At 36.8% G+C, this 23,163-nt stretch overlaps 1 protein-coding gene, 1 long non-coding RNA gene and 1 pseudogene across 2 annotated transcripts; all 3 read left to right on the top strand.

The window, feature by feature from the left end:
- The first annotated feature begins 11,518 nt into the window (after positions 1-11,518).
- LOC144354082 (uncharacterized) lies at positions 11,519-12,461 on the top strand (annotated as a pseudogene).
- Positions 12,462-13,167: 706 nt separating this feature from the next.
- On the top strand, positions 13,168-13,920 carry LOC146733717 (uncharacterized). Its single transcript, XR_014926693.1, has 2 exons — positions 13,168-13,257; positions 13,742-13,920. It is a non-coding gene; the product is annotated as an uncharacterized LOC146733717 (long non-coding RNA).
- Positions 13,921-16,365: 2,445 nt separating this feature from the next.
- LOC100368731 (uncharacterized) lies at positions 16,366-19,628 on the top strand. Its single transcript, XM_002735378.4, is given in 3 exon segments — positions 16,366-17,334; positions 17,983-18,124; positions 18,671-19,628. Coding segments are annotated over 3 exon segments (1,653 nt in total). The 5' UTR covers positions 16,366-16,443; the 3' UTR covers positions 19,291-19,628.
- Positions 19,629-23,163: the final 3,535 nt, after the last annotated feature.

Genomic DNA, 23,163 nt, shown 5'->3' with positions numbered 1-23,163 from the left:
ATACGATGCTTTCCCATTGTTGCAGTTATAGGCAGGTATAGCATTTCCTTTTGTCACAAGATAAATTATACGGTGAGGTACTATGGTGTGGTAGAATCGCCAAACGTAATACAGAAATACAATGGCCAAAATAAAGTACAGTCACCGACCTTGTGGTTGGGTTCTTTACCCCAAAATGCACAATGTAAATAATGTATAGATATATTAATATAGTAATGCCAGGGTAGAACTTCGGGATAGAACACGCACACATGTAACAAACTTGCCCGCACTTCATGAAATACAAGTATATGTGGTCAACGAAATATTTGATACAGGATAATATTTGTAATGTAAATCACAATATTTGACCATAAATAATTAAAGCAACAATGACATTATCATTTAAATGCAAATAATGCCCTAAACAACATAATCAGTACGTAATCTCAAAATACAAGTAAATAACGTGTTACGCTGTCACTTGTAGACTTTTAACACCAATCACTGTACCGTAACAACGGACACAGTAACGTAGAAATAACAATGTGACATCAGAGACGACTTAGCTTTTGTAGTTGACTCAGTTCCGTGCAGTGTTCGTTGTATCGCACGATTTAATGCCTCGATGGTGGTTTGACAATCTCCTAGGAATTTTGTCCCGGTGACGGTTTGACAAATAAGTTGCAGCACGGCTCTGGAGACTCAACGACTTCACCATGTAAAATACTAGAGCTGGTAGAAGCACATGTAGTTGGCCACGGGGTTTCCAACCCAAAATATCAGGAATTGAAAACACACTTCTCAAGATGTTAACTGTGACAGGCGGCAGGGATAAGTGATCCCTTTGTTTCACGCCATGTGACAAGTTAATTTATTCAGAAAGGTTTCATTAGTCACAATAATTCAAGTGTCAAATACAGCGCCATCTCTGGCGAAAATAATTAAAGTTAATTAAACTGTAAAAATATATACCAATTGAGAATTGTTTATTTGCCACAGCCCTCATTTACATATATTGTACATCCTTGTCTATCAGGTTTTCATTCTTACTAATGCGGATATGTTACACTTCCTGCTGTGTGCATTGTAAAGTTTGCAAATTTTTGAATGCCAACTTTTATGGTTCAGAAGTTTATTGCGCATTTTGTGTCCTTTTCAATTGTTTAAAAGCCAAATTTGAAAGAAAAAGAGGAAAAAGATATTTTTAATTTGTGAAATGTGACTTCAGCAATGATTTAGACCATGATCACAATCATCTTAACACACCAAGTGAGAAGCGACTAGTTATCTGGGCAAAAGATTTTGGTTATATCACTTTCATAATAATTACGCAGACTAATTTATTTAATGTTGGACACAGGTGAAGCTACATGATACAAAGTGGTATAGATTTGAAGAGTTCAAAATTTAATAATAGTTGTATTATATAATAATTGTTGTATCCCAAAACTGTATCACTAAAACCACCATTTCGACCACTCCTGTGCCAGTGATCAGTGTTTGAGCCAGCGAGAAGAAAACAAAACTATAAAAATGCGGTAGTTTTCCGGTCGTAGCAGAGATGGGAAGGTGGGCAGAATTTAGCGTATTTCTCGTACAATATTTACTCACTGTTTACTATATATAGCGAGAACGCTGTACGTGTCTTCATTTTCAGGTTAGTTCTATTGCCGATTTCGCGGAGCCAACAACGTTGTTTTCCAAGAAACCTAACATGAATCGTTATGGTATTTATACGCACATCACCTCACCCAGTTTCAACTTTTAAATTGTCAGTTAACAAGGTCTTTTATAGTAGCACTTCTAAAAGATTGACGTACGAGAATGGATGGGTTCAATTATCAGTGTTCACTGATGACGTAATTGACTGGCCTTCTAGAGGCGAAATGACGCCAGGGAAAGAGGACGTTTTATACCCGATATTAAGGGCATTTCGCAGCACATACAAATTCATTCATTCAGAATTCATTCATAGATCTCAAATTTCATGTACAGAGTGACAAAAGCCAGACCTCTGCTCCCCTTTAAAACAATTACGAAGAATCAAACAGAACAGAGACTGTGAATATTATGATTCTCAAGATTCTAGCAAACAAACAAAAAAGTTTCCGATTTCAAAAACAACAATGACAAAGCAACAAGTACTAGTTTATTCAAAGATTTTTCTGAAAAAAATTGTGGTTAAAAAGAAATGTGGTGAGGCCGTAGATGATAATCTTGCTGACATAATCAATGGTCTTTTCCGTGAAGTAATTTCGGATGATGATTTAGAACTAGAATTATAATAGACCAGTAAACTGTCATGGTTTAATGAAAGTCAGAGTAAATCAGTTTGTCTCGGACATTATTCGTGCTCAAACAAAATCTTTGAATAGAAAGTTTCAAACAGTGCAGCAGCTCCCGTTAAAGTGCCTGTGAAATGGCTGCTATTTTCACGCCCAAAATTATCCATTGATACATGAATATTATAAATTTTTATGTTTCTAAGCATAAATTATTTTTTAAGTGAAAATGTGTTTTAAACGCAGTCTACGGCAACTTTATTTTTGTGTATTTTAAAACGAGGCTCCTCATTAGCTTTTCATTTGCATACAGAAATTCCCCTTGTGACGTCAGAAGGGGAAGTCGCTGGGCAGCTTGCATTGCCGATACGTGTAACTAAGGCAAATTTCTTGTGCTGTTTTCTCATCTTTGACTAAATTGTCACTTATGTACTTGTTCGTCGGGGAAGAATGGACCATAATGAACACATAGTATCAAGTTGCATGGGGTTGAGTTAGATGCTAAATATGTTCGTTCTGGTGTAGCGGGTCTCTGTGATCCTCGCCAGGGATCGTCACCGGCGCACATTTGTACACTGTCGCTGGACAAAATCGAGTTTGACGTATGAATTGTCTCGTTATTTAGCAGGTTACTAGGCACGTCACTACACTGTTTTATTTCATCGATCGTCTGAGTAAAACAAAAAAAAACTTTCAAAACTAAAATAAAAAGAGAACATATTTTGACATTCTAAACATTAAACTACTAAAAAAACGACAAATCACAGTTACTAAATAAATGACAGCCGCGTTGAAATAAATTGACATTTTGTTGAAATAGATGAGCGCGTTGGGTTACGACGAGGACAAGTGCGTTAAAGACGGCGTTTAATTGGATAAATTCAGAGTGGATTCGAGTAAGCGTGATCCATTGCGTGATTGTCATAATTATGACATCATATTAAAACTTTATTTGGTGGAAACACATTGACAGCTTAAGCCCGAATTATTATTCCATAAATTATTACGCAGATCAAGCTGCAAGTAAAGGTAACAGAGGTGTGAAATCGACATTCACCGAACAATTCAGAAACTTTCAGCCTGCGAAAATGAAAACAATTAGCATAAGGACTGTGTAATTTCCTGTTTGTCCGACGCTTCGTTTTTCTTGTCACTGTCAAAATTATTGCTACCTTTTACTTAAAACAGACTAAATGGTCTATATAAAACGATAATCAGGATCGCAAAAGGTCAAATCATTTGAAAAACTTGCCCGACGTCTCTCCCTCTACTGAAATCATGGGCTGGTCCTGAATCTATTTCTTTCAAAAGTGTTGCGCCAGGTTGTCGGCGTTTCTCTTTAAATCTAGTTGTTTTTTCATGGACGAGAACAGTTTAAAAAAAAAAGAATCTGAAGTTAAGTGGACACTATATACGACGCTGTAAGGAGAAGGTCCACCCCAACCATTTCTCGTTGCTTTCACGGCGTTCGTCCACTGATGTCGCACCTTCGGATCGATTAGAAACGTGTGAATAATTACACTATGACTATACGTATCACTGCAACTGCCCACAACACAACATCTAAAAACTCTCTCAAAAAAATAAAATAGAAAAAAAAAGAAAAAAAGCCGACCGAAAAATGTATATCGTTTAAAAGTATATTGAATGGCCAGTGTTATTACTTCTTCTCATATTTTGGCATTTGGTGGCGCACTTTCGGCGAGAGTCGGAAATCCGAAAACAGTCGACCGTTTCAGAATAGGTGGACGTGGTTACAACACGAGAAATGATCTAATACGGTGATCTAAAAATTTGCCAAAATAGGCAAGACAAATGCTTCAAATTTAGACTGGGTCAAATTTGGATTTCATAGAACAGGGGGGCGTTGGAATGAACTAGAGACCAATCATCATGTAAATTATTTAGAATTTTTAGCAGCATTTTATGCTTTGAAATCATTATGTGCGTTTTTGTCAAAGGTCCACGTTAAATTGCTATTGGATAATACAATAGCTGTTGCCTACATTAATCACATGGGTGGTGTGAATTTCTGAAAAGTGCAATGACGTAACCAGCTGTTGCTTCAAGAACATTAGAGGGTCAAAAACACAATGGTTTGTTAGTTATGTAAAACCGCATAAAGCTGTGGTTAAGTAGATGGGGTCAGAGGTTATGATCAGGGCTGATAGTTGTATTAAAGCGGGAGAGTCGTCACCTGCGCATGCATCAGATGGCCATAGCGTGTCGATGTTTACAAACAAGCGTCTACCCATGAGCCTTTGCGTTTTTATCGTGTGTTATTGTCGCGCGGGATTCAATTTCCGCGCGTGCGCAGGTGACGACCCCCCCCCCCGCTTTAATACTGTGGAATACTTTATTTTCGCTGGAATTTATTTTCGCTGAAAAGGCTTTTTGGGCGTTTTGCTTGGAATTTATTTTCACTGATTTTTGATGAGATTAATGTAAAATATAGGAAAAAATGTATATTCGCTGGATTTTATTTTCACGGAATCATCCCTTCAGCGAAAATAGCGAAAATAAATTCCAAGCGAAAATAAAGTATTCTACAATACAGTATTTAAACCTCAGTATGTGTGCAGCAGCCACATCAAAAGTTAAAGCCAACTTTCAGAGTGTACTTTTTCCAGGTATTATAAAAAAAACCTGTATTGATAAATAATCTTTTTTCCACTGCTGTATTATTTTAATTCTCATTGAGTAGAAATGTAATAAATTCAATGAATTATGCAGTGTAATCTCACGTGCACATTTGCTTTAAATTCTCATGTGATACCAAAGTGAAGTGATGACGTAATATAATCCAAAAATTAAACAAAACTTAAAGTTTGAAAACTTAATTGTGTAGAGGCTTGTGCATGCACATCTTATGTGACCCCTTAGTTTCGTGATGTCTTCATGGATTCCCAATCAAACTTCAGGTATTGCTTAGTTTTTGTATCTACCGTCAGAGATCTGAATTGTGCATGTACATCTAATCATTGTAAGTGCACATTGTTTGAAACAACAGACTGAATCAGATTTCCAAGTTAAACAACATCTGTAGACTTCAAAGTTCAACTGGTTTTCACAGCGACGGAATATGACCAACACTAACGGTACTACAAAAATGGCGGTACTACTTTTTTGGGAATTTTACTAAGCTAACTCACGAGGGCGCCCTTCGATCTGTTTGACTACTGTAAAGGGGGTAATTATTCACTGGGTTTTAATTTAGCTTATTTCGCTGACTGAAAAATGCGCTAAATTAAAACCCAGTGAATATGTAAAATTTAGCATAGAACACATTATCTAAATCACGAAACCGTGAATTTAAAACCCACTGAATATGCCTGAAATGGTAAATCAGTGAAATTTAAACCCAGTGAAAATTAGTCATTTTACAGTAACTCAACGGACCACACTTCAACTCTCATGACTGCTTATTTTTTAAACAACATAACGATAAAATGGGAAATGTATTCATAGGTATTTACTGACCCCTTGCACAACGCCCAGCGACGAACATTGTACATGTACTCTATATTTGTGTATCCGATATCGTCAGCCGAATAAAAACCACCAGTACCTCCTTACGCGTAGTCCCGATCTTTGTTTTGCAACAAATCATTTTTACATACAGTTCAATAATGAAGGTGAAGGACTGGCACCGATGTTTGTACAAATCACGCAAAATATTGAAAACTACTTATCGTATAGCGTTCACGCACAGCTCCTAAGCACGGGCTAAAAGGTCAAATACTTGTACCTTATGTGAAAATGTGTGTGAACGCTTAGCACAGATTGTTGAGAAAAAAATAACTGACAATGAGATTCTGTGCTACTTCCTGTTATTCTGCAATCTGCGATTTCTGAATTTCAGTTGTTTTATAGCCGTAGAACTAACATGTATACCTTCCTAGCTACTCTACTGTGTAATCATAGTTAACATGACTGAAGATTTTGCATATTCGTAATAAGTTGTGTGCGTTCCATAGCCCGTGCTAACCACTATTTCTTCTCGTGCGTGAACGTAACGATATGCAAACATACGAGATTATCTTAAATCCTAACCCGTTCTTCGTGTAGCGTGAGCACCTATTATGTACGGGAGAAAACAATGATTTTAAGCCATCCGACTTGCAACACTGAGTAATCCCTATCAACACTTGTTATCCACACATCTTGGTATCGTTTAGGAATTGTGTGGATAGATAGCATATAAATTGGCGTTCACGTGCACACCGTCATGCGCCTTATTCACCTACCGTTGGATTGTTGTTACAGGGCATTGTTAACCCCAAGACCTTGTTCACATGCGTCTTTAATTTGGGCCTATAAACGGAACTCTTTTATCTAATCCGGGCCGAGATCTGATCAAGATTGTTTTCTAGATAGCGGGTTAAAATTTAACTCCGAGCCTAACTCATCGCTTTGCTTCACTTGTGAACAACGCAAATTGAATGAAATAAATCCAAAATTGCAAAATTTATCAGGCCATAAATTGAAAGATTGATAAACATTTTGACAGGAAAAGACTTTAAATCTTTTGACGCTATAGAACACTGTGTACTGTGTCCCACATTGAGACATAAATATACTATGAGTTACGACGTCCTTATAATCTCATTAGAGTTCATTGTTGTCGAATTCCGGCATTGTGAACGACTTGTTGATAGTCATATTATTATTATGTGATGTTAACTTTATGTGGGAAGATACCTGCTTCCAGAGCACGATTTTTTTTCTCGTACACGTGCAGTAGAAACGTACACACGCGCTATCACGTAAAATGTCTGTTGTGCTCTTAGACTATATGCCTTGTTTGTATTCAAATACAAGTAGGATATAGATATATTACTCTGCTAGATCAGGTCACAACCTGTACACACATACTCTGTAGGCTATGTATAAAACAGTCTGCCGATTGGAAAATGCATATTTTATATTAGCAAGTCAAAGCTTTTCAGCATAAAAGCAACTTATACAACTTAAAGCCTGTGCTTTTCAGCCAGCTCATCTCCAGATGAGTCAGTGGTATGTGACACAGATTTAACTGCTTTACTTGGAAGAATGATTGTTTCATACTTATGGAAAGGGGCGTCTGTTATTGCACGAGGGACGAGTTTTTTTATGTAACACATATACTACCGATCGAAGCTGTCATAGGGTTAAATAACCACTTTAAACAGAGCCCTTGTTTGAATTAAAATTGACCACTAGATGACACGAAAAATTGTCCATCTTGTGTTCACAACTTCATATCACTGTACGCTCATCGTGCGTGGAAAACGAGTTGAAAAACGGCGTTGTTTTAACAATTCTCGGGGACGGACATCCGAGCATTTTCACCGCATGGCAACCATCACGGTGAAAACAAAGGCCGAAAACTCTCAGAAAACGGTACTTTGGGATGGTTGTTGGGGTTGGATGGCCCCTCGGAAAAAATGTGTGGGGGGGCGTCCCCCCTCCTAAATCAAGCCGAAACCCTTTGTGTCAGCAGCATTTGCCCCTCAGAATGCAGGAAATATCGTTTCAGAGGGTCTATATTTCAACATGTTTAAAAGGGAGCATGACCTCGGATCCCCTATTAAGGGCGCAAGGTTGGTGAGCAGACAATCTGATTAAAATCTGATGTAGTGTACAGGCTTTAATTATTTTGGCTATAAACTTATTTTAATTTTATTTTTTATTACTTTTGTTATTAATGACTTTTTATTTTATTATTTTACTTTGATTTTGTGATTTTTTTTATTACGCCCTACATACATCTGATCCGACGCCTATGTAAGTCCCGTTCAAATCTCGCGTAAGTAACAGCCAATCACAGACCCTCCTTTTATAAAGGCTGTCGGTTGCTTAGTTTTCAGTGTAGCGATACTCTACGGGCAATCTTTCTGTACATTATATTTTGCCCGCTTGAATAAACCATTAATAGAAAATTGCTAGTATATTTGTATTGACAAAAGAAATTCCACAGCATTTTACAAGTTTTGTCATTACATTGAATATTTTTTTCACTTCCAACAATGTGTACACTTCCTGACACATCTTCGCCAGCCAAGGTTCGTTTATTCAGTCATCGCCTCAATTGTACATCAAACACTGAGCATAATTATCTAGAATGGAAGCAAAACATAAGTAAATCGTAATGATTAGAACACTGTAAACAGCTATAGTAAACAATGCAAACTGATTTTATATTGTATAACGGTCACCGGCCCGAGATGTGTTCCAAATAAAAAATATTTATTCCAGTCCAAATCAGCTCAGTTACTTTAATAAAGAGTTATTGTATAATGTACAAAATGTTGATACATTTTGATGAATATTTACAGCTACGGCTTCAATACCGTAGACGATTTTGGACCGGTCGTCAACAAAACATTACCCGTCTCCAGGGCAAGCGACTGGAAAAAGACACCGATGTTTGGTCGAACTGGTGGAAACAAAATCGTCACTCCTAGAATAACTACGCAAAATAACGATCTAAACTCGAACCATTCGAGCCACAATATAAACATAAAAAAATGACTTTCGTTGCATTTGACAATGATAAACTTACCGAAAAGCCGTGATATTCTCGGTCGCTAACGTCGGTATAATAATCCGCCATTTTATTTGAGTGTGTTTGCCACCTGACTCTGCCCAGTGACGTCAACATGTCCGCTATAGAAGGAGGTCTGTGATTCGTTGACTAAAATAATGGGGCTCGTTGAAATCTCGTTACATAGGCTTCGGGTCAGATGTATGTAGGGCGGAATTAAAAAAATCAAAGTAAAATAATAAAATAAAAAGGCATTAATAACAAAAGTAATACAAAATAAAATTAAAATAAGTTTATAGCCAAAATAATTAAAGCCCGTACACTACATTAGATTTTAATGAGATTGGTGAGCAGACCCCCCCCCCCCTGCAAAATTTCGTGCCGCCTCTGTTGAGCCAGGAAACGCCCTCTCGAATGTCCTATCATCAGAAAGTATTGTAATTGTGTACAGCTCATCGAGAAACAATTGACACACCCTGCAACTACCATACTATCCATTCGCAATAAACAGACGTATAAACTTGGTAACTGCTTGCGGACATAGAACGCTAACAGATTAATATGCATCATGAAAATAAGGTATTATTAAGTTTGGGTTGTTAGTATTTTGTCGGAGCCCGGGCGAACACTGAAGGCTATTTATTCTCAACTATGGCAACATCTTAGCTGATTGAAGCATGTGAATATAAAAATAATTCCCCAGTTTTCCAACGTTCCAGTACACATTCGTCTCGGACTGAACAAGTTGGGAAGAAGTGCAATACGGGTATGTGCCGCCCGACTGGGGTGTTATTTTGTTTAGAAGTAGGTGGCCATTTATCATTTTTTTGGTTTAGAAGTGTGTAGCATTTATTTACTTTTTCACAGGCCCTTATATTCAAAGCCAAATACCGGAAAAAGCTGAATAAAATACATCGCCCGGATGCGCTGACTGGTTGCGAAAGTTGTGAGCTGGGTGTTTTTTCCACTGAAAACACTTGTGTTTAGAAGTGGGTATATAAATAGAAAAAAAATGGTTTAGAAGTGAGTATGGTTTACGAGAGGTGGGCTCCACACCCTTACCCACTTATTGTGGAAGTAGCCCCCCCCCCCCGGGGGGGGGAGGTGAACTCGTCACAGTAGCAAATTGTGGAACATATTCAGTATATTACGACCTGCCAATAAAAAATGTATGTTTGCCTCAAATAAGTAAGTCGAAAGGTTGCGAATTAGAGTATGTCGGTCAGTTCGAGACATTCCTAGGGTGTTGCATATTTGACATAATCCTGGTTGCGTCGTACACTGTTAAACTGGGTCGACCTCGTAAATAACATGAACTACATGACAGAGTGTAAATACCCAGCTGAATTTTTTTTGTAGAGAAGGTGCATTGTTTTGTTTTGTTTCACGTCCGTCTTGATTAGTTCAAGTTTCCGTGATGCTGTACACCACCAGCTTGAAAAAGTTCATTCCGTGATTATGTCCGAGTCCCTTGCTTTAATTAGGAGCGCGGCTTTTGGTTTCGTTGTATTCGTTGCAAAGTTTTCACCGGTTTGTAGCATGGTTCACCTGCTGGTCAATTGTTGAAGCGAGTCTGAGTTGTCCTGAGACAGTTTGCCGATGCACACACCATAGACAGGAAGTTTTCACCATAAAAGGCACGACTGACAATGGAGTCGCGGTATACTACAGATACGGTGACACAGTTTAGAGAATTATCGTTAACTTTGTAAATACTTGACGCACAAACAAGAACAAAACGCCAAATTTGTGAGCTTGCTTTTAAAACCATTTTAAAACATTTAGGACAAAATGGAACAGAAACGTTAGACAAAGAAAGAACAATCCTTTGTTACTTAGAATGTATGCGTTCTTTATTAGAATGCAAACAAATAATCCTATTAAATATGCCTGAACCCAGGGGCTTGAATATTGTAATGTAATAGCACTAAGTACGTCATACAGTTTTAATGTGTACCGGAAAAGTAGTTGTATGAATAGAAAAGTGGGGCGGTATCTACTGTTTGTTCATTTACGATAGGCGGTTTTCAAAAGACATTAGTTTATGCGGTTCACTGTTTTGCATAAGTATCATCACGGGTTAAGCTCATTCGCTTCAACTTACACCTTAACTGAATTCCTCCAAGGTAAGGTTATATATCTATTCATGATACACGCAATGTATGCGTGTGTCCATAGTGTAATTTTCGTACTGAGTGCGAATCGCATTTTGGTTTAAGACGAAGAATAACGATATGACGCCCGAACCCACAGTGTTTGCCATATATGTGTACGATTTGTACCGTTATTTTCGCCGCGGTTTAAATATTCTCACCGCGATGTAAATATTCTAACGGCGGTTTAAATATTCTCATCGCGGTTTAAATATTCTCATCGAGGTGTAAATATTCTCACCGCGGTTTAAATATTCTCACCGTGGTGTAAATATTTTCACCGCGGTGTAAATATTCTAACAGAGGTGTAAATATTTTCACCGTGGTTTAAATATTCTCACCGCGGTGTAAATACTGGTGAAAATATTGAAAATTCAAAATAAAAGCAGAACAATTCTGGAGAAAATTTCGGAAATTTGCGAAAAAGCAGGAAAATACAAGTGAAAATGTCAAAAATTAGAAAAATCGTCAATGGCTCTAACAAGCCACCGTACAGTTGTCTATTTAGTAACTTGTGCTAGTGTCAACTGAAAACGGGTGACGTGGTTCTTTGTTTATTCCTATAATGGCGACGAATGCCAATAAGCCAGCCAGCCAACACTAAGGCAGTCGCCAAGAATGTGTCTAGTACTGAAAGTAATGTGAAAAGCTCGATAGACAGTGTCTGGAAAACTAGACCTGTTTCTAAATCCGGAGTTACTGCCAAATCGGCAGCCGTCTTGGATATGTTAAAAACAATTACAAAGAATCAAACAGAACAGAGACAGAAATTAACAGTCTGTGAATATTATAATTCTCAAGAACCTTAGAATTTAGTCACACAAGTTGAAAATCTAGCAAAGAGACAAAAAAACATCGGAAGTTTCCGATTTCAACAACAATGACAAAGCCAACATGGCGAACAGTGGCAATTTTATCGCTACCACAAGTACTAGTTCATTCAAAGATTTTTCTGAGAAAATTGTGGTTAAAAAGAAATGTGATGAGGCCGTAGATGATGACCTTGCTGACATAACCAATTGTCTTTTCCGTGAAGTAATTTCGGACGAGAAATATGATGATTTAATAAAGAATTATAATAGACCAGTAAACTGTCATGGTTTAATGAAAGTCAGAGTAAATCAGTTTGTCTCGGACATTATTCGCGCTGAAACAAGATCTTTGGATACAAAGTTTCAAACAATACAGCTGCTCTCGTTAATGGTTCAGTCTGTTGGTGTGGTGAAATTGGTAGATACATTAACAAAGTAAGGTAAGGGAGACCAGAACTTACTAGACCTGGGTACATATGCATTGGCATTGCTAGGTCATGCAAACTACTTGCTAAATTTACACAGAAGAGATTTCATGAGAAATGATTTGAAGCATGACTACTAGTATTTTCATTTATGCTACACATCAGTGCCATTTACAGATGTTCTGTGTGGAGATGATGTAACCAAATGAGTTAAAGATATTCAGCAAGTGAACAAGGCAGGAAGCACAATTAGCACATGTAGCACCACCAGAGGCCTTTGATTAAGAAGGCATGAGAGGTGCAAGATTCAGAGGAGGAAGAGGACGTAGCTACAGACGTCAACAATATAGAGGAGCTTTAAAAAAAATATGTACACAACCATACTGCGAGCAAACAAAGTGAAAACATGTACTATTACTAGTGTAAACAAGATTCCAAATCGAGTACAGATGTCTAATATGCAAATGTTGTGCATTGCGCTCTCTGAATCCCCCTTCACTTGTTGGTCGGTCACCATGTGGAGTAGTTGTCTGTCGCTTTTTTGTGAGCCACGGAATCTTCTTGCCAGCAGTCGGTCCTTAAAGCTTGTCTAAGACTATAATTTAAATTCAGTTACAGAGCTGTCGGGCTATATTTTTGCGCCGTAATTGAACGTGCTATGTAAAGGAAATTGGTAAACTCGGAACAATCGGGATCCCGGAGTTGGCTACAAACAACCGCGTGTCAAGCTGGATAACTACCCAATCTGATTAAAATCTGATGTAGTGTACGGGCTTTAATTATTTTGGCTATCAACTTATTTTAATTTTATTTTTATTACTTTTGTTATTAATGCCCTTTTATCTCATTATTTTACTTTGATTTTGATTTTGTGATTTTTTTTAATTCCGGCCTACCTACATCTGATCCGACGCATATGTAACGAGATTTCAACGAGACCCACTATCGACGATTATAGTCAACGAATCACATACCTCCTTCTATAACGCACATGATGACGTCACCGGGTGGCAAACACACTCAAATAAAATGGCGGATTATACCGACGTTAGCGACCGTGAATAACACGGCTTTTCGGTAAGTTTATCATTGTCAAATGCAACGAAAGTCATTTTTATGTTAATATTGTGACTCGAATGGTTTTAGATCGTTATTCCGCATAGTTATTCTGGGAGTGTTGATTTTGTTTCCACCGGTTCGACCGAACACCAGTGTCTTTTTCCAGTCGCCTGCCTTGGAGACGGGTGATGTTTTGTTGACGATCGGGCCAAAATCGTCTACGGTATTGAAGCTGTAAATATTCATCAAATTGTATCAACATTTTGTACATTATACAATAACTCTTTATTAAAGTAATTGAGCTGATTTGGACTGGAATAAAATATTTTTTATTTGGAACACATCGCAATTGATCAGGAAATATTTGTTTGCTCCAATTTTCTGCGTCGATGCCGTGGGCCGGTGACCGTTATACAATTTAAAATCAGTTTGCATTGTTTACTATAGCTGTTTACAGTGTTCTAATTATTACGATTTACTTATTTTTTTGCTTCCATTCTAGATAATTATGCTCAGTGATGTAAAATTGAAGCGATGACTGAATGAATGAACGAACCTTGGCTGGCGAAGATGTATCTGGAAGTGTACACATTTGTTGGAAGTGAAAAAAAATATTCAATGTAATGACAAAAATTGTAAAATGCTGTGGAATTTCTTTTGCAAATAAAAATATACTAGCAATTTTCTATTAATGGTCTATTTAAGTGGGCAAAATATAATGTACAGAAAGATTGCCCGTACACACTGAAAAGTAAGCAACCGACAGCCTGTATAAAAGGGGGTCTGTGATTGGCTGTTACTTATGCGAGATTTGAAGGGGACTTACATAGGCGTCGGATCAGATGTAGGTAGGGCGGAATTAAAAAAAAATCTCAAAATCAAAGTAAAATAATAAAATAAAAGGGCATCAATAACAAATATAATACAAAATGAAATTAAAATAAGTTTATAGCCAAAATAATTAAAGCCCGTACACTACATCAGATTTTAATCAGATTGGATAACTACCTTGCTGCCGCAATTATTGCCAATATATGAAGAGATTATAGTGAACTCTAGTGATTTGTTAATTTTATTTTATTATATTATTGTTAAATGTATCTGTGAACATGTATTGCCTAATTACTATGATCAGCACTCAATCTATTTCTACCGGTGATGTACCTGTGTGCATGATACCGCAATTCAAGTGCTACTGTTTTGCATATTGTTATATAGTAGTTTATTGCCATTATTGTTTGTTCCACTATCGTGTATACGTTACACAGGTGAGAGTGTACCTGAACTATTCGGTGAATTGAGTTGATTGGGTTTGGCCACTCTAATCTAACTTGCTGGTTACCAACAAGGTGAACCTGGTTTTGTTATAATTAGTCGGTACCTTCTCCTTAGGTGACGTGCACTCGGCAGGAATGTGACTGACTTTAGAGTTTATAATTTTGTGTATTATTAATTATCAGACTGATTAATTATTAAATAAGTTGTTGTGAATGATAATAATGTGGTGACCATCATTTGGCATAGCGTACCTTGACCCGGTGTTAATGGCCGGTTACACTAGTAGCTTTGGGGTAAGCTTGTTATTTAATAATCAACAATTTCAAGCAGGCAGACTACTAAAATTTCATGAAATATGAAGTACAATTACAAGTGATGAGACAATACTTGATTTGGTTTGACATGCTCATACTCGCTTTGCTTATGTCCCTGAAAATACACTGTGCCCAAACAGTACTTGTGCTCTAAATCTGAGGAACCATCATTGAAAGGGAAAACCAAACCAAACGCTACTGGATAAATCAGTAATCAAACCATCATTACATTGTTGTGATGAATTTATTTCAACCAATTTTACACGTCCTAAAAAGAATGGCAGTTTTCGAATGATTTTAACTTCGAAACACTGAAACAGGTTTGTTGAGTATCAGCATGTTAAGATGCATACTTTAGAATCAACAGTAAAGCTGATTACCCCTTGCTGTTATATGGCTTCCATCAATTTACGTGATGCATACTATTCTGTGCCTATTGCAGGGGAACACCAGAAATACGTAAAGCTCATGTGGAAAGATACGTTATGTCAGTATACATGTATGCCCGATGTATTGACATGCGCGCCCAGATTGTTTACAAAATTACTAAAACCTGTGTATGTCACACTTAAGAAATTGGGAAATGTCAATATGGGTGTCATTGATGACTCCTTATTGATAGGGGACACAATAGATGAATGTAATAAAAATGTGAATGATAGTTTGAAGCTAGTCACCCAGCTTGGGTTTATTTCCACGCCCAGAAAAATCAGAAACTACTCCAGAACTGTTATTTCTTGGTTTCAAAATTAATTCGCTGAATATGACAGATAAATTAACCAAACCGAAAATAGATTGACATCTGAATGTATTAGCCTACTAAATAAGGACCAAGCCAAAATTTGCACAGTGGCGGAACTAATTGGACTAAGTGTATCTGGTGTAAAATATGTATTTCAAATCTCTGGAGATCGGAAAGTCAAAAGCTTCGAGGACACACAAGGGTAATTTTGATGCCTATATATAGATGTCACACCCATTATGAAAACTGATTTGATACGGTGGTCTAAAATTTTGCCAAAATGGGCAAGACAGATGCTTCAAATTTAGACTGGGTCAAATTTGGATTTCATAGAACGGGGGGACGTTGGAATGAACAAGAGTCCACAAATTATATAAATTATTTAGAATTATTAGCAGCATTTTATGCTTTGAAATCATTATGTGCGTTTTTGTCAAAGGTCCACGTTAAATTGCTATTGGACAATACAACAGCTGTCGCCTACATTAATCACATGGGTGGTGTGAATTTCTAAAAAGTGCAATGACGTAACCTGCTTCAAGAAGATAAGAGGGTCAGAAACACAATGGTTTGTTAGTTATGTAAAACCACATAAAGCTGTGGTTAAAAAGCGAACCTAAATGCGGCCTTAATTTATAGTTGTGTATATTCTAAACTGTATTCGAAATAATATTGCAGTGGTTTAATTTTGTTTTAATTATAACTGTAGCTTGGATAGGCATTTGAAGTGCTTGCCATGTAGTCTGGTTCCCTGCCCCATTTCAACGCTGAGGGCGGTTTTAGAAAAGGGTCAGGTACGGGGTATTACATCCAAGGCGGTTATTGGTAGTTACGTACGGAACATCTGATTCGTCACTGAGACAATTCAACATGGCGGCTTCCATGGACATGGAGTTTGTTATGAAAACAAAGATTGCTTTAGCACATGTAAACGCAAACAGTCATTCATGTTACACATATTTAAGACCAAAGCAAGTTGATTGTTTGAAGGCATCCACTGATAGTGATTGTATAGGCTTGTTGCCTACCGGTTATGGAAAATCACTGATTTTTGAGTGCCTTCCCTACATGTCAGCTTCACACAGTCCCAGGACAGTGATCTTGATCTCGCCATTGAATGCTATTATAGAAGAACAGTCTCGTAGACTCGGCGCAAGGTCAGTGCGGTTAAATCCGGAGTTTGACTGTAGTTTGTCCAGTTTCATTAGTTGTGAGTATTTGTATATACTGTCTCACCCAGAACACATAATGACCAAGAAACTCTTCGCCGTATTTCGTGGCGACATTTGGCAACACAAGGTATCTCATATTGTTGTTGACGAAGCACACTGTGTAGTACAATGGGGAAGTGATTTCCGTCCGGAATATCGAAATCTGAAAGACCTACGGGCATTATTCACAAAAGCACATGTGTTAGCCCTTACAGCCACCGGTACGAAAAGAACACAGCAAGAAATATCATCACATCTTCTGCTTACCAATCCTGTTATTATCGCTGCCAGCATAGATAGACCAAACATAATGTTCCATGTGACAAAAAGACTTCCAAACAACAGAATTGAAGAGTCTTTTAAGGAGATCTTCAAACCACTTATTGATGAATTGCGCAGTAAACAGGAATGTTTTCCACGAACAATTGTTTACTCATCACTTAAATGGTGTGGATTTGCTCACGAATTGTCCTTAATGCCAACTTTTGACAGTGATATAGATGATATATCTGGTCTGGTGGCTCAATTCCATGCCTCATGCACTAACAAGGTAAATTTAAGTTATTTTGTTAACTATAAATACTAACTTGGATATGACTTCTACTGTTTAACGATTGTTTTCCATATTCTGTATGGTATGGTATGTTATTGTTGTTGTTGTATAGTAAATAACAAATTGGTCCTCTGATGGTTTTACCAATAAAAAAATAAAGTGAACATTTCATCAAATATTTATTTGTTAATTGTTATATATATAAATTATTTGTTCCGGGTTTATAAGCAGCTTTGTCTATAACATTTAGGTAAACAATGTGGCTGTTGCCTCATCAAATGACACACTGAAAGATCAGACACGTGATAAGTGTGTGTTCTTTATCAAATTGGTGAATGCAGTTCACTTTACACTTAAGCCAAATTTGTATAAAAGATATAGCGACTGTGCCCCTTTAACTGTATTTGCTATATTAGATGTTTATCTCCAACACAAGAACAGATAAGCCATCAAAATTTGTTGTATACTGTTCTGTATATTAATAATTTGTGCATTTTTTTTACTATAAATGCACCTCTGTCATTTAACTAGCATATGATATTCTGTTACATTACCTTTGCCACAACAATTAACTTGAGCCATTTGGCTATTTCATATCAACTTGCATATTGACAATTTATATATCATACTTTTATCATTAAGCAGATGAAGAAAGAGGTGATCGATGGCATGCAGACCATGAATTGTGGTATCAGATTGTTATTTGCAACTGAGGCATATGGGATGGGTGCAGATCCAAAACAAGTCAGGCGAATTATCCATGCTGGTGTACCAAGAACAATGGAAAGTATGTTAAAATGCATGTAGTTCAGTCTAAATGTAGTACGGTAATGCAATGTTACGCACAAAATTCATGAATTTTCAGAGCGCATTGTACATATTTGACATACAATGTGTAAAACCAAGTTCCTTTATTGTGTGCATGATCTTATTATTATACTGCTTGTAAGTGTTGCCAACATTTTGAATGTTTTATTTGTTTTGATTATTTAATGACCACAAGCAATTGGTTGGTTCAAGAGAATCTGAAGTCCCAATAATCCTGTAATCCTGTCATGAGTGTAGTTATTGGATGACGATGATGGCTAGGAAAGTTATTTTATGATGAAATGCCACAGGTTACATCATAGAATGGATATAACAATTGATGTCAGTCACCCAAGAGAACTCATGAAAATACGCATTTGCTCAATATGAGATATATTACCATGTCATTTACCTATGCATATGCTCTAGTAATACAGCAAATACAGTCCAGTACCATATTGCACTATTTTTGTAACTTGTAGTGAAGCTACTTAAATGTTAAATACAATTCTCATTTGTTCATTAGCATACATTCAGGAAGTTGGCAGATGTGGGAGAGATGGGGAAGAATCTGAGGCTATTTTGTACTACAACGCATCTGACATAGCACACAATGTGAAAGGCATGACTGAGGAAATGAGAAAATACTGTACAACAGATGAATGTCGTAGAGTGTCACTAGCCTCACATTTTGGTCAGGAATTTCCCAAGGACTATATCATTAAACATCAGTGCTGTGACAATTGCAAGCTATTGTGTGACTGTACCATCTGTGATTCTTCAGTTTCATTATCATCAGGCTGTACATCAGATCCTATTGTTGCGGGCTGTTAGCAGCCAGCTGAAACTGATGGCTGTTAGCAGCCATCAGGAGCAGAATCTGATGTACAGTCAGATGCTGATGAAAGTGATTTTGATGATCACAACGCACAGGTAATATGTGATGTGTTATTACAGTATTTTGAAGCTGAAAATAACATCTGTAATGCACCTTCTCCTTCAGTTGTCACAGGATTGACACCATCTTTAGCGGAGAAGATATCTTCAAAATATGCAAGATACTCCAATCGCAAGTTTTTGATTTCTGACTTTTATTTGGAGGATCAATATGTTGATAATATAATTTCTCTTATTTTGCAAGTGTAGAAAGAGGAGAATCTTTATAGTTATGTACCTCAAATTTTCACTGGAAACTGAGGGGAAATGTTATTTGCTCATGTGTTTGCTTCCAGTTGAAAGCATACAAATTAATATATATGTATATATGGGTGCTTCAAGACATGCATATTCAAAACAATAGTGAGACATTTTGTTAGAGCAGGGTTTCATGCTGTAAAAATAAGCATAAATTCTGAAAGTTGATCACTTTGTTGGATGTGTTGATGGAGTACTGTTACGTATATTCAATAAAGTGACCAAAGACTAATTTATCCTTAATATGGCAACTCACTTATTGTTAGCATGTAGTGATACTCTATATATTGTCAATGTATATACTGATCGGGAGCTCAAACAATGGCATGCAACACATTGATAAAACAATACTGTTTTCAACTGGATGTCCAATACTCTTTGACAATGATTTCTAGTTCATGAAAAAAGATGTGTGTTTGTATGATACATTTTATCACACACATCAATTAAGCGCTGTGCCTTAGTGTTCATAATCCCCCTCAGTTTTCAGTGATACACCTTACTTTGACAATATATTTCACCTAAGTTTTGAATCTGTGTGTCTTGAAGTCCTATATATATATATATATATATATCAATTTGTATGCTTGCTCTCAACTGCAATTTAGATTAGGGCTAGACCATTTGATATCCTGGATGCACAGGATTCACAGCAATAAATTCATGGCACATAGACCCCTTTCATAAATCAAGCGCCCTCACTCATTAACCGTTGACCTTAACTCAGAGTGAGGCCAGTAGGTAATGAATGCTTAGCAGTGTGTTTTTACCATAGAGTGTACAGTGCAGACGGTCCTTTTGAAAGCTAATAAACTCCCTTGATTGTGAAATAATTAGTATTTTTATATTTTGTAGAGTTCAAGGATGAGGTTTCCTGTGTATTTAGAGAGGAACTATGCTAGATTTATGAAAGGGGTCTATTGCTTAGATAATCAGAAGGAAAAACTTATGTCACTATCCTGTGAGAGGAGATATGTTTTTGCTTTGATCTACCAGGATATCCTTTATTTAAAAAAAACTGTTCATGGTATTTCCATTAAAATCCTCGGAGCTTATCAGTTTATCAGTTTTGGGAATTAACCAGCTAATTCTCATATGGTTTTTGTTACTTAGTTTGAATTGTCTCATGAGCAACTGAACGTATTTGTACCAAATTTAAGGATAAGACATTATATATTTGCATCTTACTTCTAGACACCTTGACCGATTTGGACCAAATTTGGTGTGATGACAAAGAGTTCCTCAGTGAATGTTATAATGATGTTACTTTTCTGAGAGGGGCATTTTTGAGGGGGCGGAGGGTGGTTTTTATATATTTGAGTTTTACTCCAAGAGTCCTTGACCAATTTTGGTGTTGTGACAGAGTCTCCTAGTGAATGTTATAATGGTGTTACATTTCTGAGAGGGTCAATTTTGAGGGGAGGGGTGTGGGGGTGTGATTTATATATATTTGCGTTTTACTCCAAGACTCCTTGACCAATTTTGGTGTTGTGACAAAGAGTCTCCTAGTGAATGTTATAATGGTGTTACTTTTCTGAGAGAGTCAATTTTGAGGGGAGGGGGTGTGTGATTTTTATATATTTGCGTTTTACTCCAAAACCCCTTGACCGATTTGGACCAAATTTGGTATGATGACAAAGAGTACCCCTGCGGGTGTCCTAATAGCAGTTTTTTTTTGGGGGGGTATGAATTCATTTAACTCCAAGGCCATGTGACCGATTTGAACCAAAATTGGTGTGATGAGTAAGGGTCCCAATCGAATGTTTTAAAGTTTTTAAAGGGACTTATATTTGGAGGGGGAGAAGAGGGTGGTATGATATAGTTTTTTTCAAGACCCCTTGAACTAAATTTGGTGTATTACAGCCCTGTACCAATGCTGCCATAGGTTCGAAACTCGTTGATCGCTGCTTGCAGCTATATTTCAAATGTGTTAAGCTGGTACATTTCACAATACAGCAGAGCTGTATCAACTGATAGACTGCTTGTTTTACAAATGTATATATAATTTGGATATGCCAGCCTGCAGCAATTAATTTCTATACATATGCATATCTAAGTGCTGATACACAGCATACAAGTTGGTAATTCACAAGGACTGTGCTGTGCATGACTTGTTTGTTAATGCAATCAAGTCAACCTCACTCTTGTAACAACTCTTGTGCAATGTGCAATTAGGTTCATGCAACTCTGCACACATTTCTTGATGTCTGTCCAATACGATTGTTCACAATATGTGGGAGCCCTTTTGAAGCTTTCTTTGGGTCGAAAAATACCAATGACACAATTACTAAGTTGATGAGACAGGGATGTTTATTTACAAATATTTTATGTGTTATGTACCAAACTTGCAGTGAAACATGTATATAATAAATGATTATCTTTAACTTAAAAAAAATATTGTGCTGTCTTACTTGCATATGTAATATTCACAGTGGTGGAAAGATGTAACCCTGGAAATTGTCACACTATGAAGCCCACATTTGTAAAATTGCTGATGCATTTAAATCAGTGTCACAGCATTAGTGTCATTTGGGCCAATAACATTTTGATTTTTACATGGCACTCTATGGCTGTGATGCGCATAAATGTTGCAGTTTCTAATTTATAAATCCAGTGAACATGACCACTCACTCATACTTAGATGTACTGTATTTGTTACATTAGAAGCGCATGCTCTTAACTACATGTCAAGGTCTGTCTGGCAAAAATAATTGATACTCTAACACTACAGTATACAAACAATTTAAATTTTGGTTTAGGTGCGCTTCTAATGTAGCAAATACACATATGGTACACAAATTACTTGTAAATTTATTTTCTGAGGTCGAGTATATCATAGAGGAAATTTAGTGCCATTATAAACATTACACTAAATATGTGATATCAGATAAGCATAGGGGTTAAAGACTATTTATGGTGGCATAACATAGCATAGGACCACTAAAACCCTGGAATCTGACTCGCTTGAAGACCTGGAACCCATATTTGTGATGGGGTTTTGCCACACAAAATGTGCTGACCATTATATATAAGATCAAATTCTTTTGAAAAGAGAAATATGAATTGTTTGGATGAACAAATATTCACCAAAATAAGTTATTATAATTAAGTGTCCCCTGGGAATTACATTGTAGTCTATGAATTTGTGACTGACCAAAATGGAGAATGTTTTTGACAATATATTCTCCAAATATACATGTTTGACAGCCCAATTTATAAACCGATTCACAACTCATGCTGCTCAATAAGAGCTATCTCACTCAAATACATTGCATCAAAGCCTTTACTGTAATCAATACTGATCCAAAATATCAATTTTGACCAAAAATGACAAACACATTTACCAAAAATATATGTTTGACAGCCCAATTACTAATCAGGTCCATATGAAAACTGACAAAGCATGTTCAAGACGGCACATTTTCAATAAAAACCAGGATGGCTGCCAGTTGGCAATCTTTGATCCAATTGCGAAAACAATTGTCATGCACATGTATCTTAGTATTTACATGCTCTTCTAAAATACGGTACTTATAATAATAAAAATGTTGCTCTATAAGAAGTGGACCACATGAATCTGGGGGTTGTCGAGAAAAGTACTAAACTGGTCGGCTTCAATTTTGTGCATGTAACTATATTGTAATATACTATTTTTCTAAACACTGCACCCCTCCACAGTTCCCTTTCCAAATTCTACAGACCTTGTCACAGATACCTGATTGACCCCTTAAAAGCACATTCACTTAGTTAAAGGACTAAAGTATCTTTATGGTGGAAATAAATAAACTATAATACAAGTTTAAGTTGTATAATACAAAGACACAG

This window comes from Saccoglossus kowalevskii, chromosome 16, assembly GCF_978046115.1.
Source record: "Saccoglossus kowalevskii chromosome 16, keSacKowa6.1, whole genome shotgun sequence".
Classification (NCBI taxonomy): Eukaryota; Metazoa; Hemichordata; class Enteropneusta; family Harrimaniidae; genus Saccoglossus; species Saccoglossus kowalevskii.
Note: the sequence above shows the minus strand (reverse complement) of the source record. Positions and strands in the feature narration are given on the sequence as shown.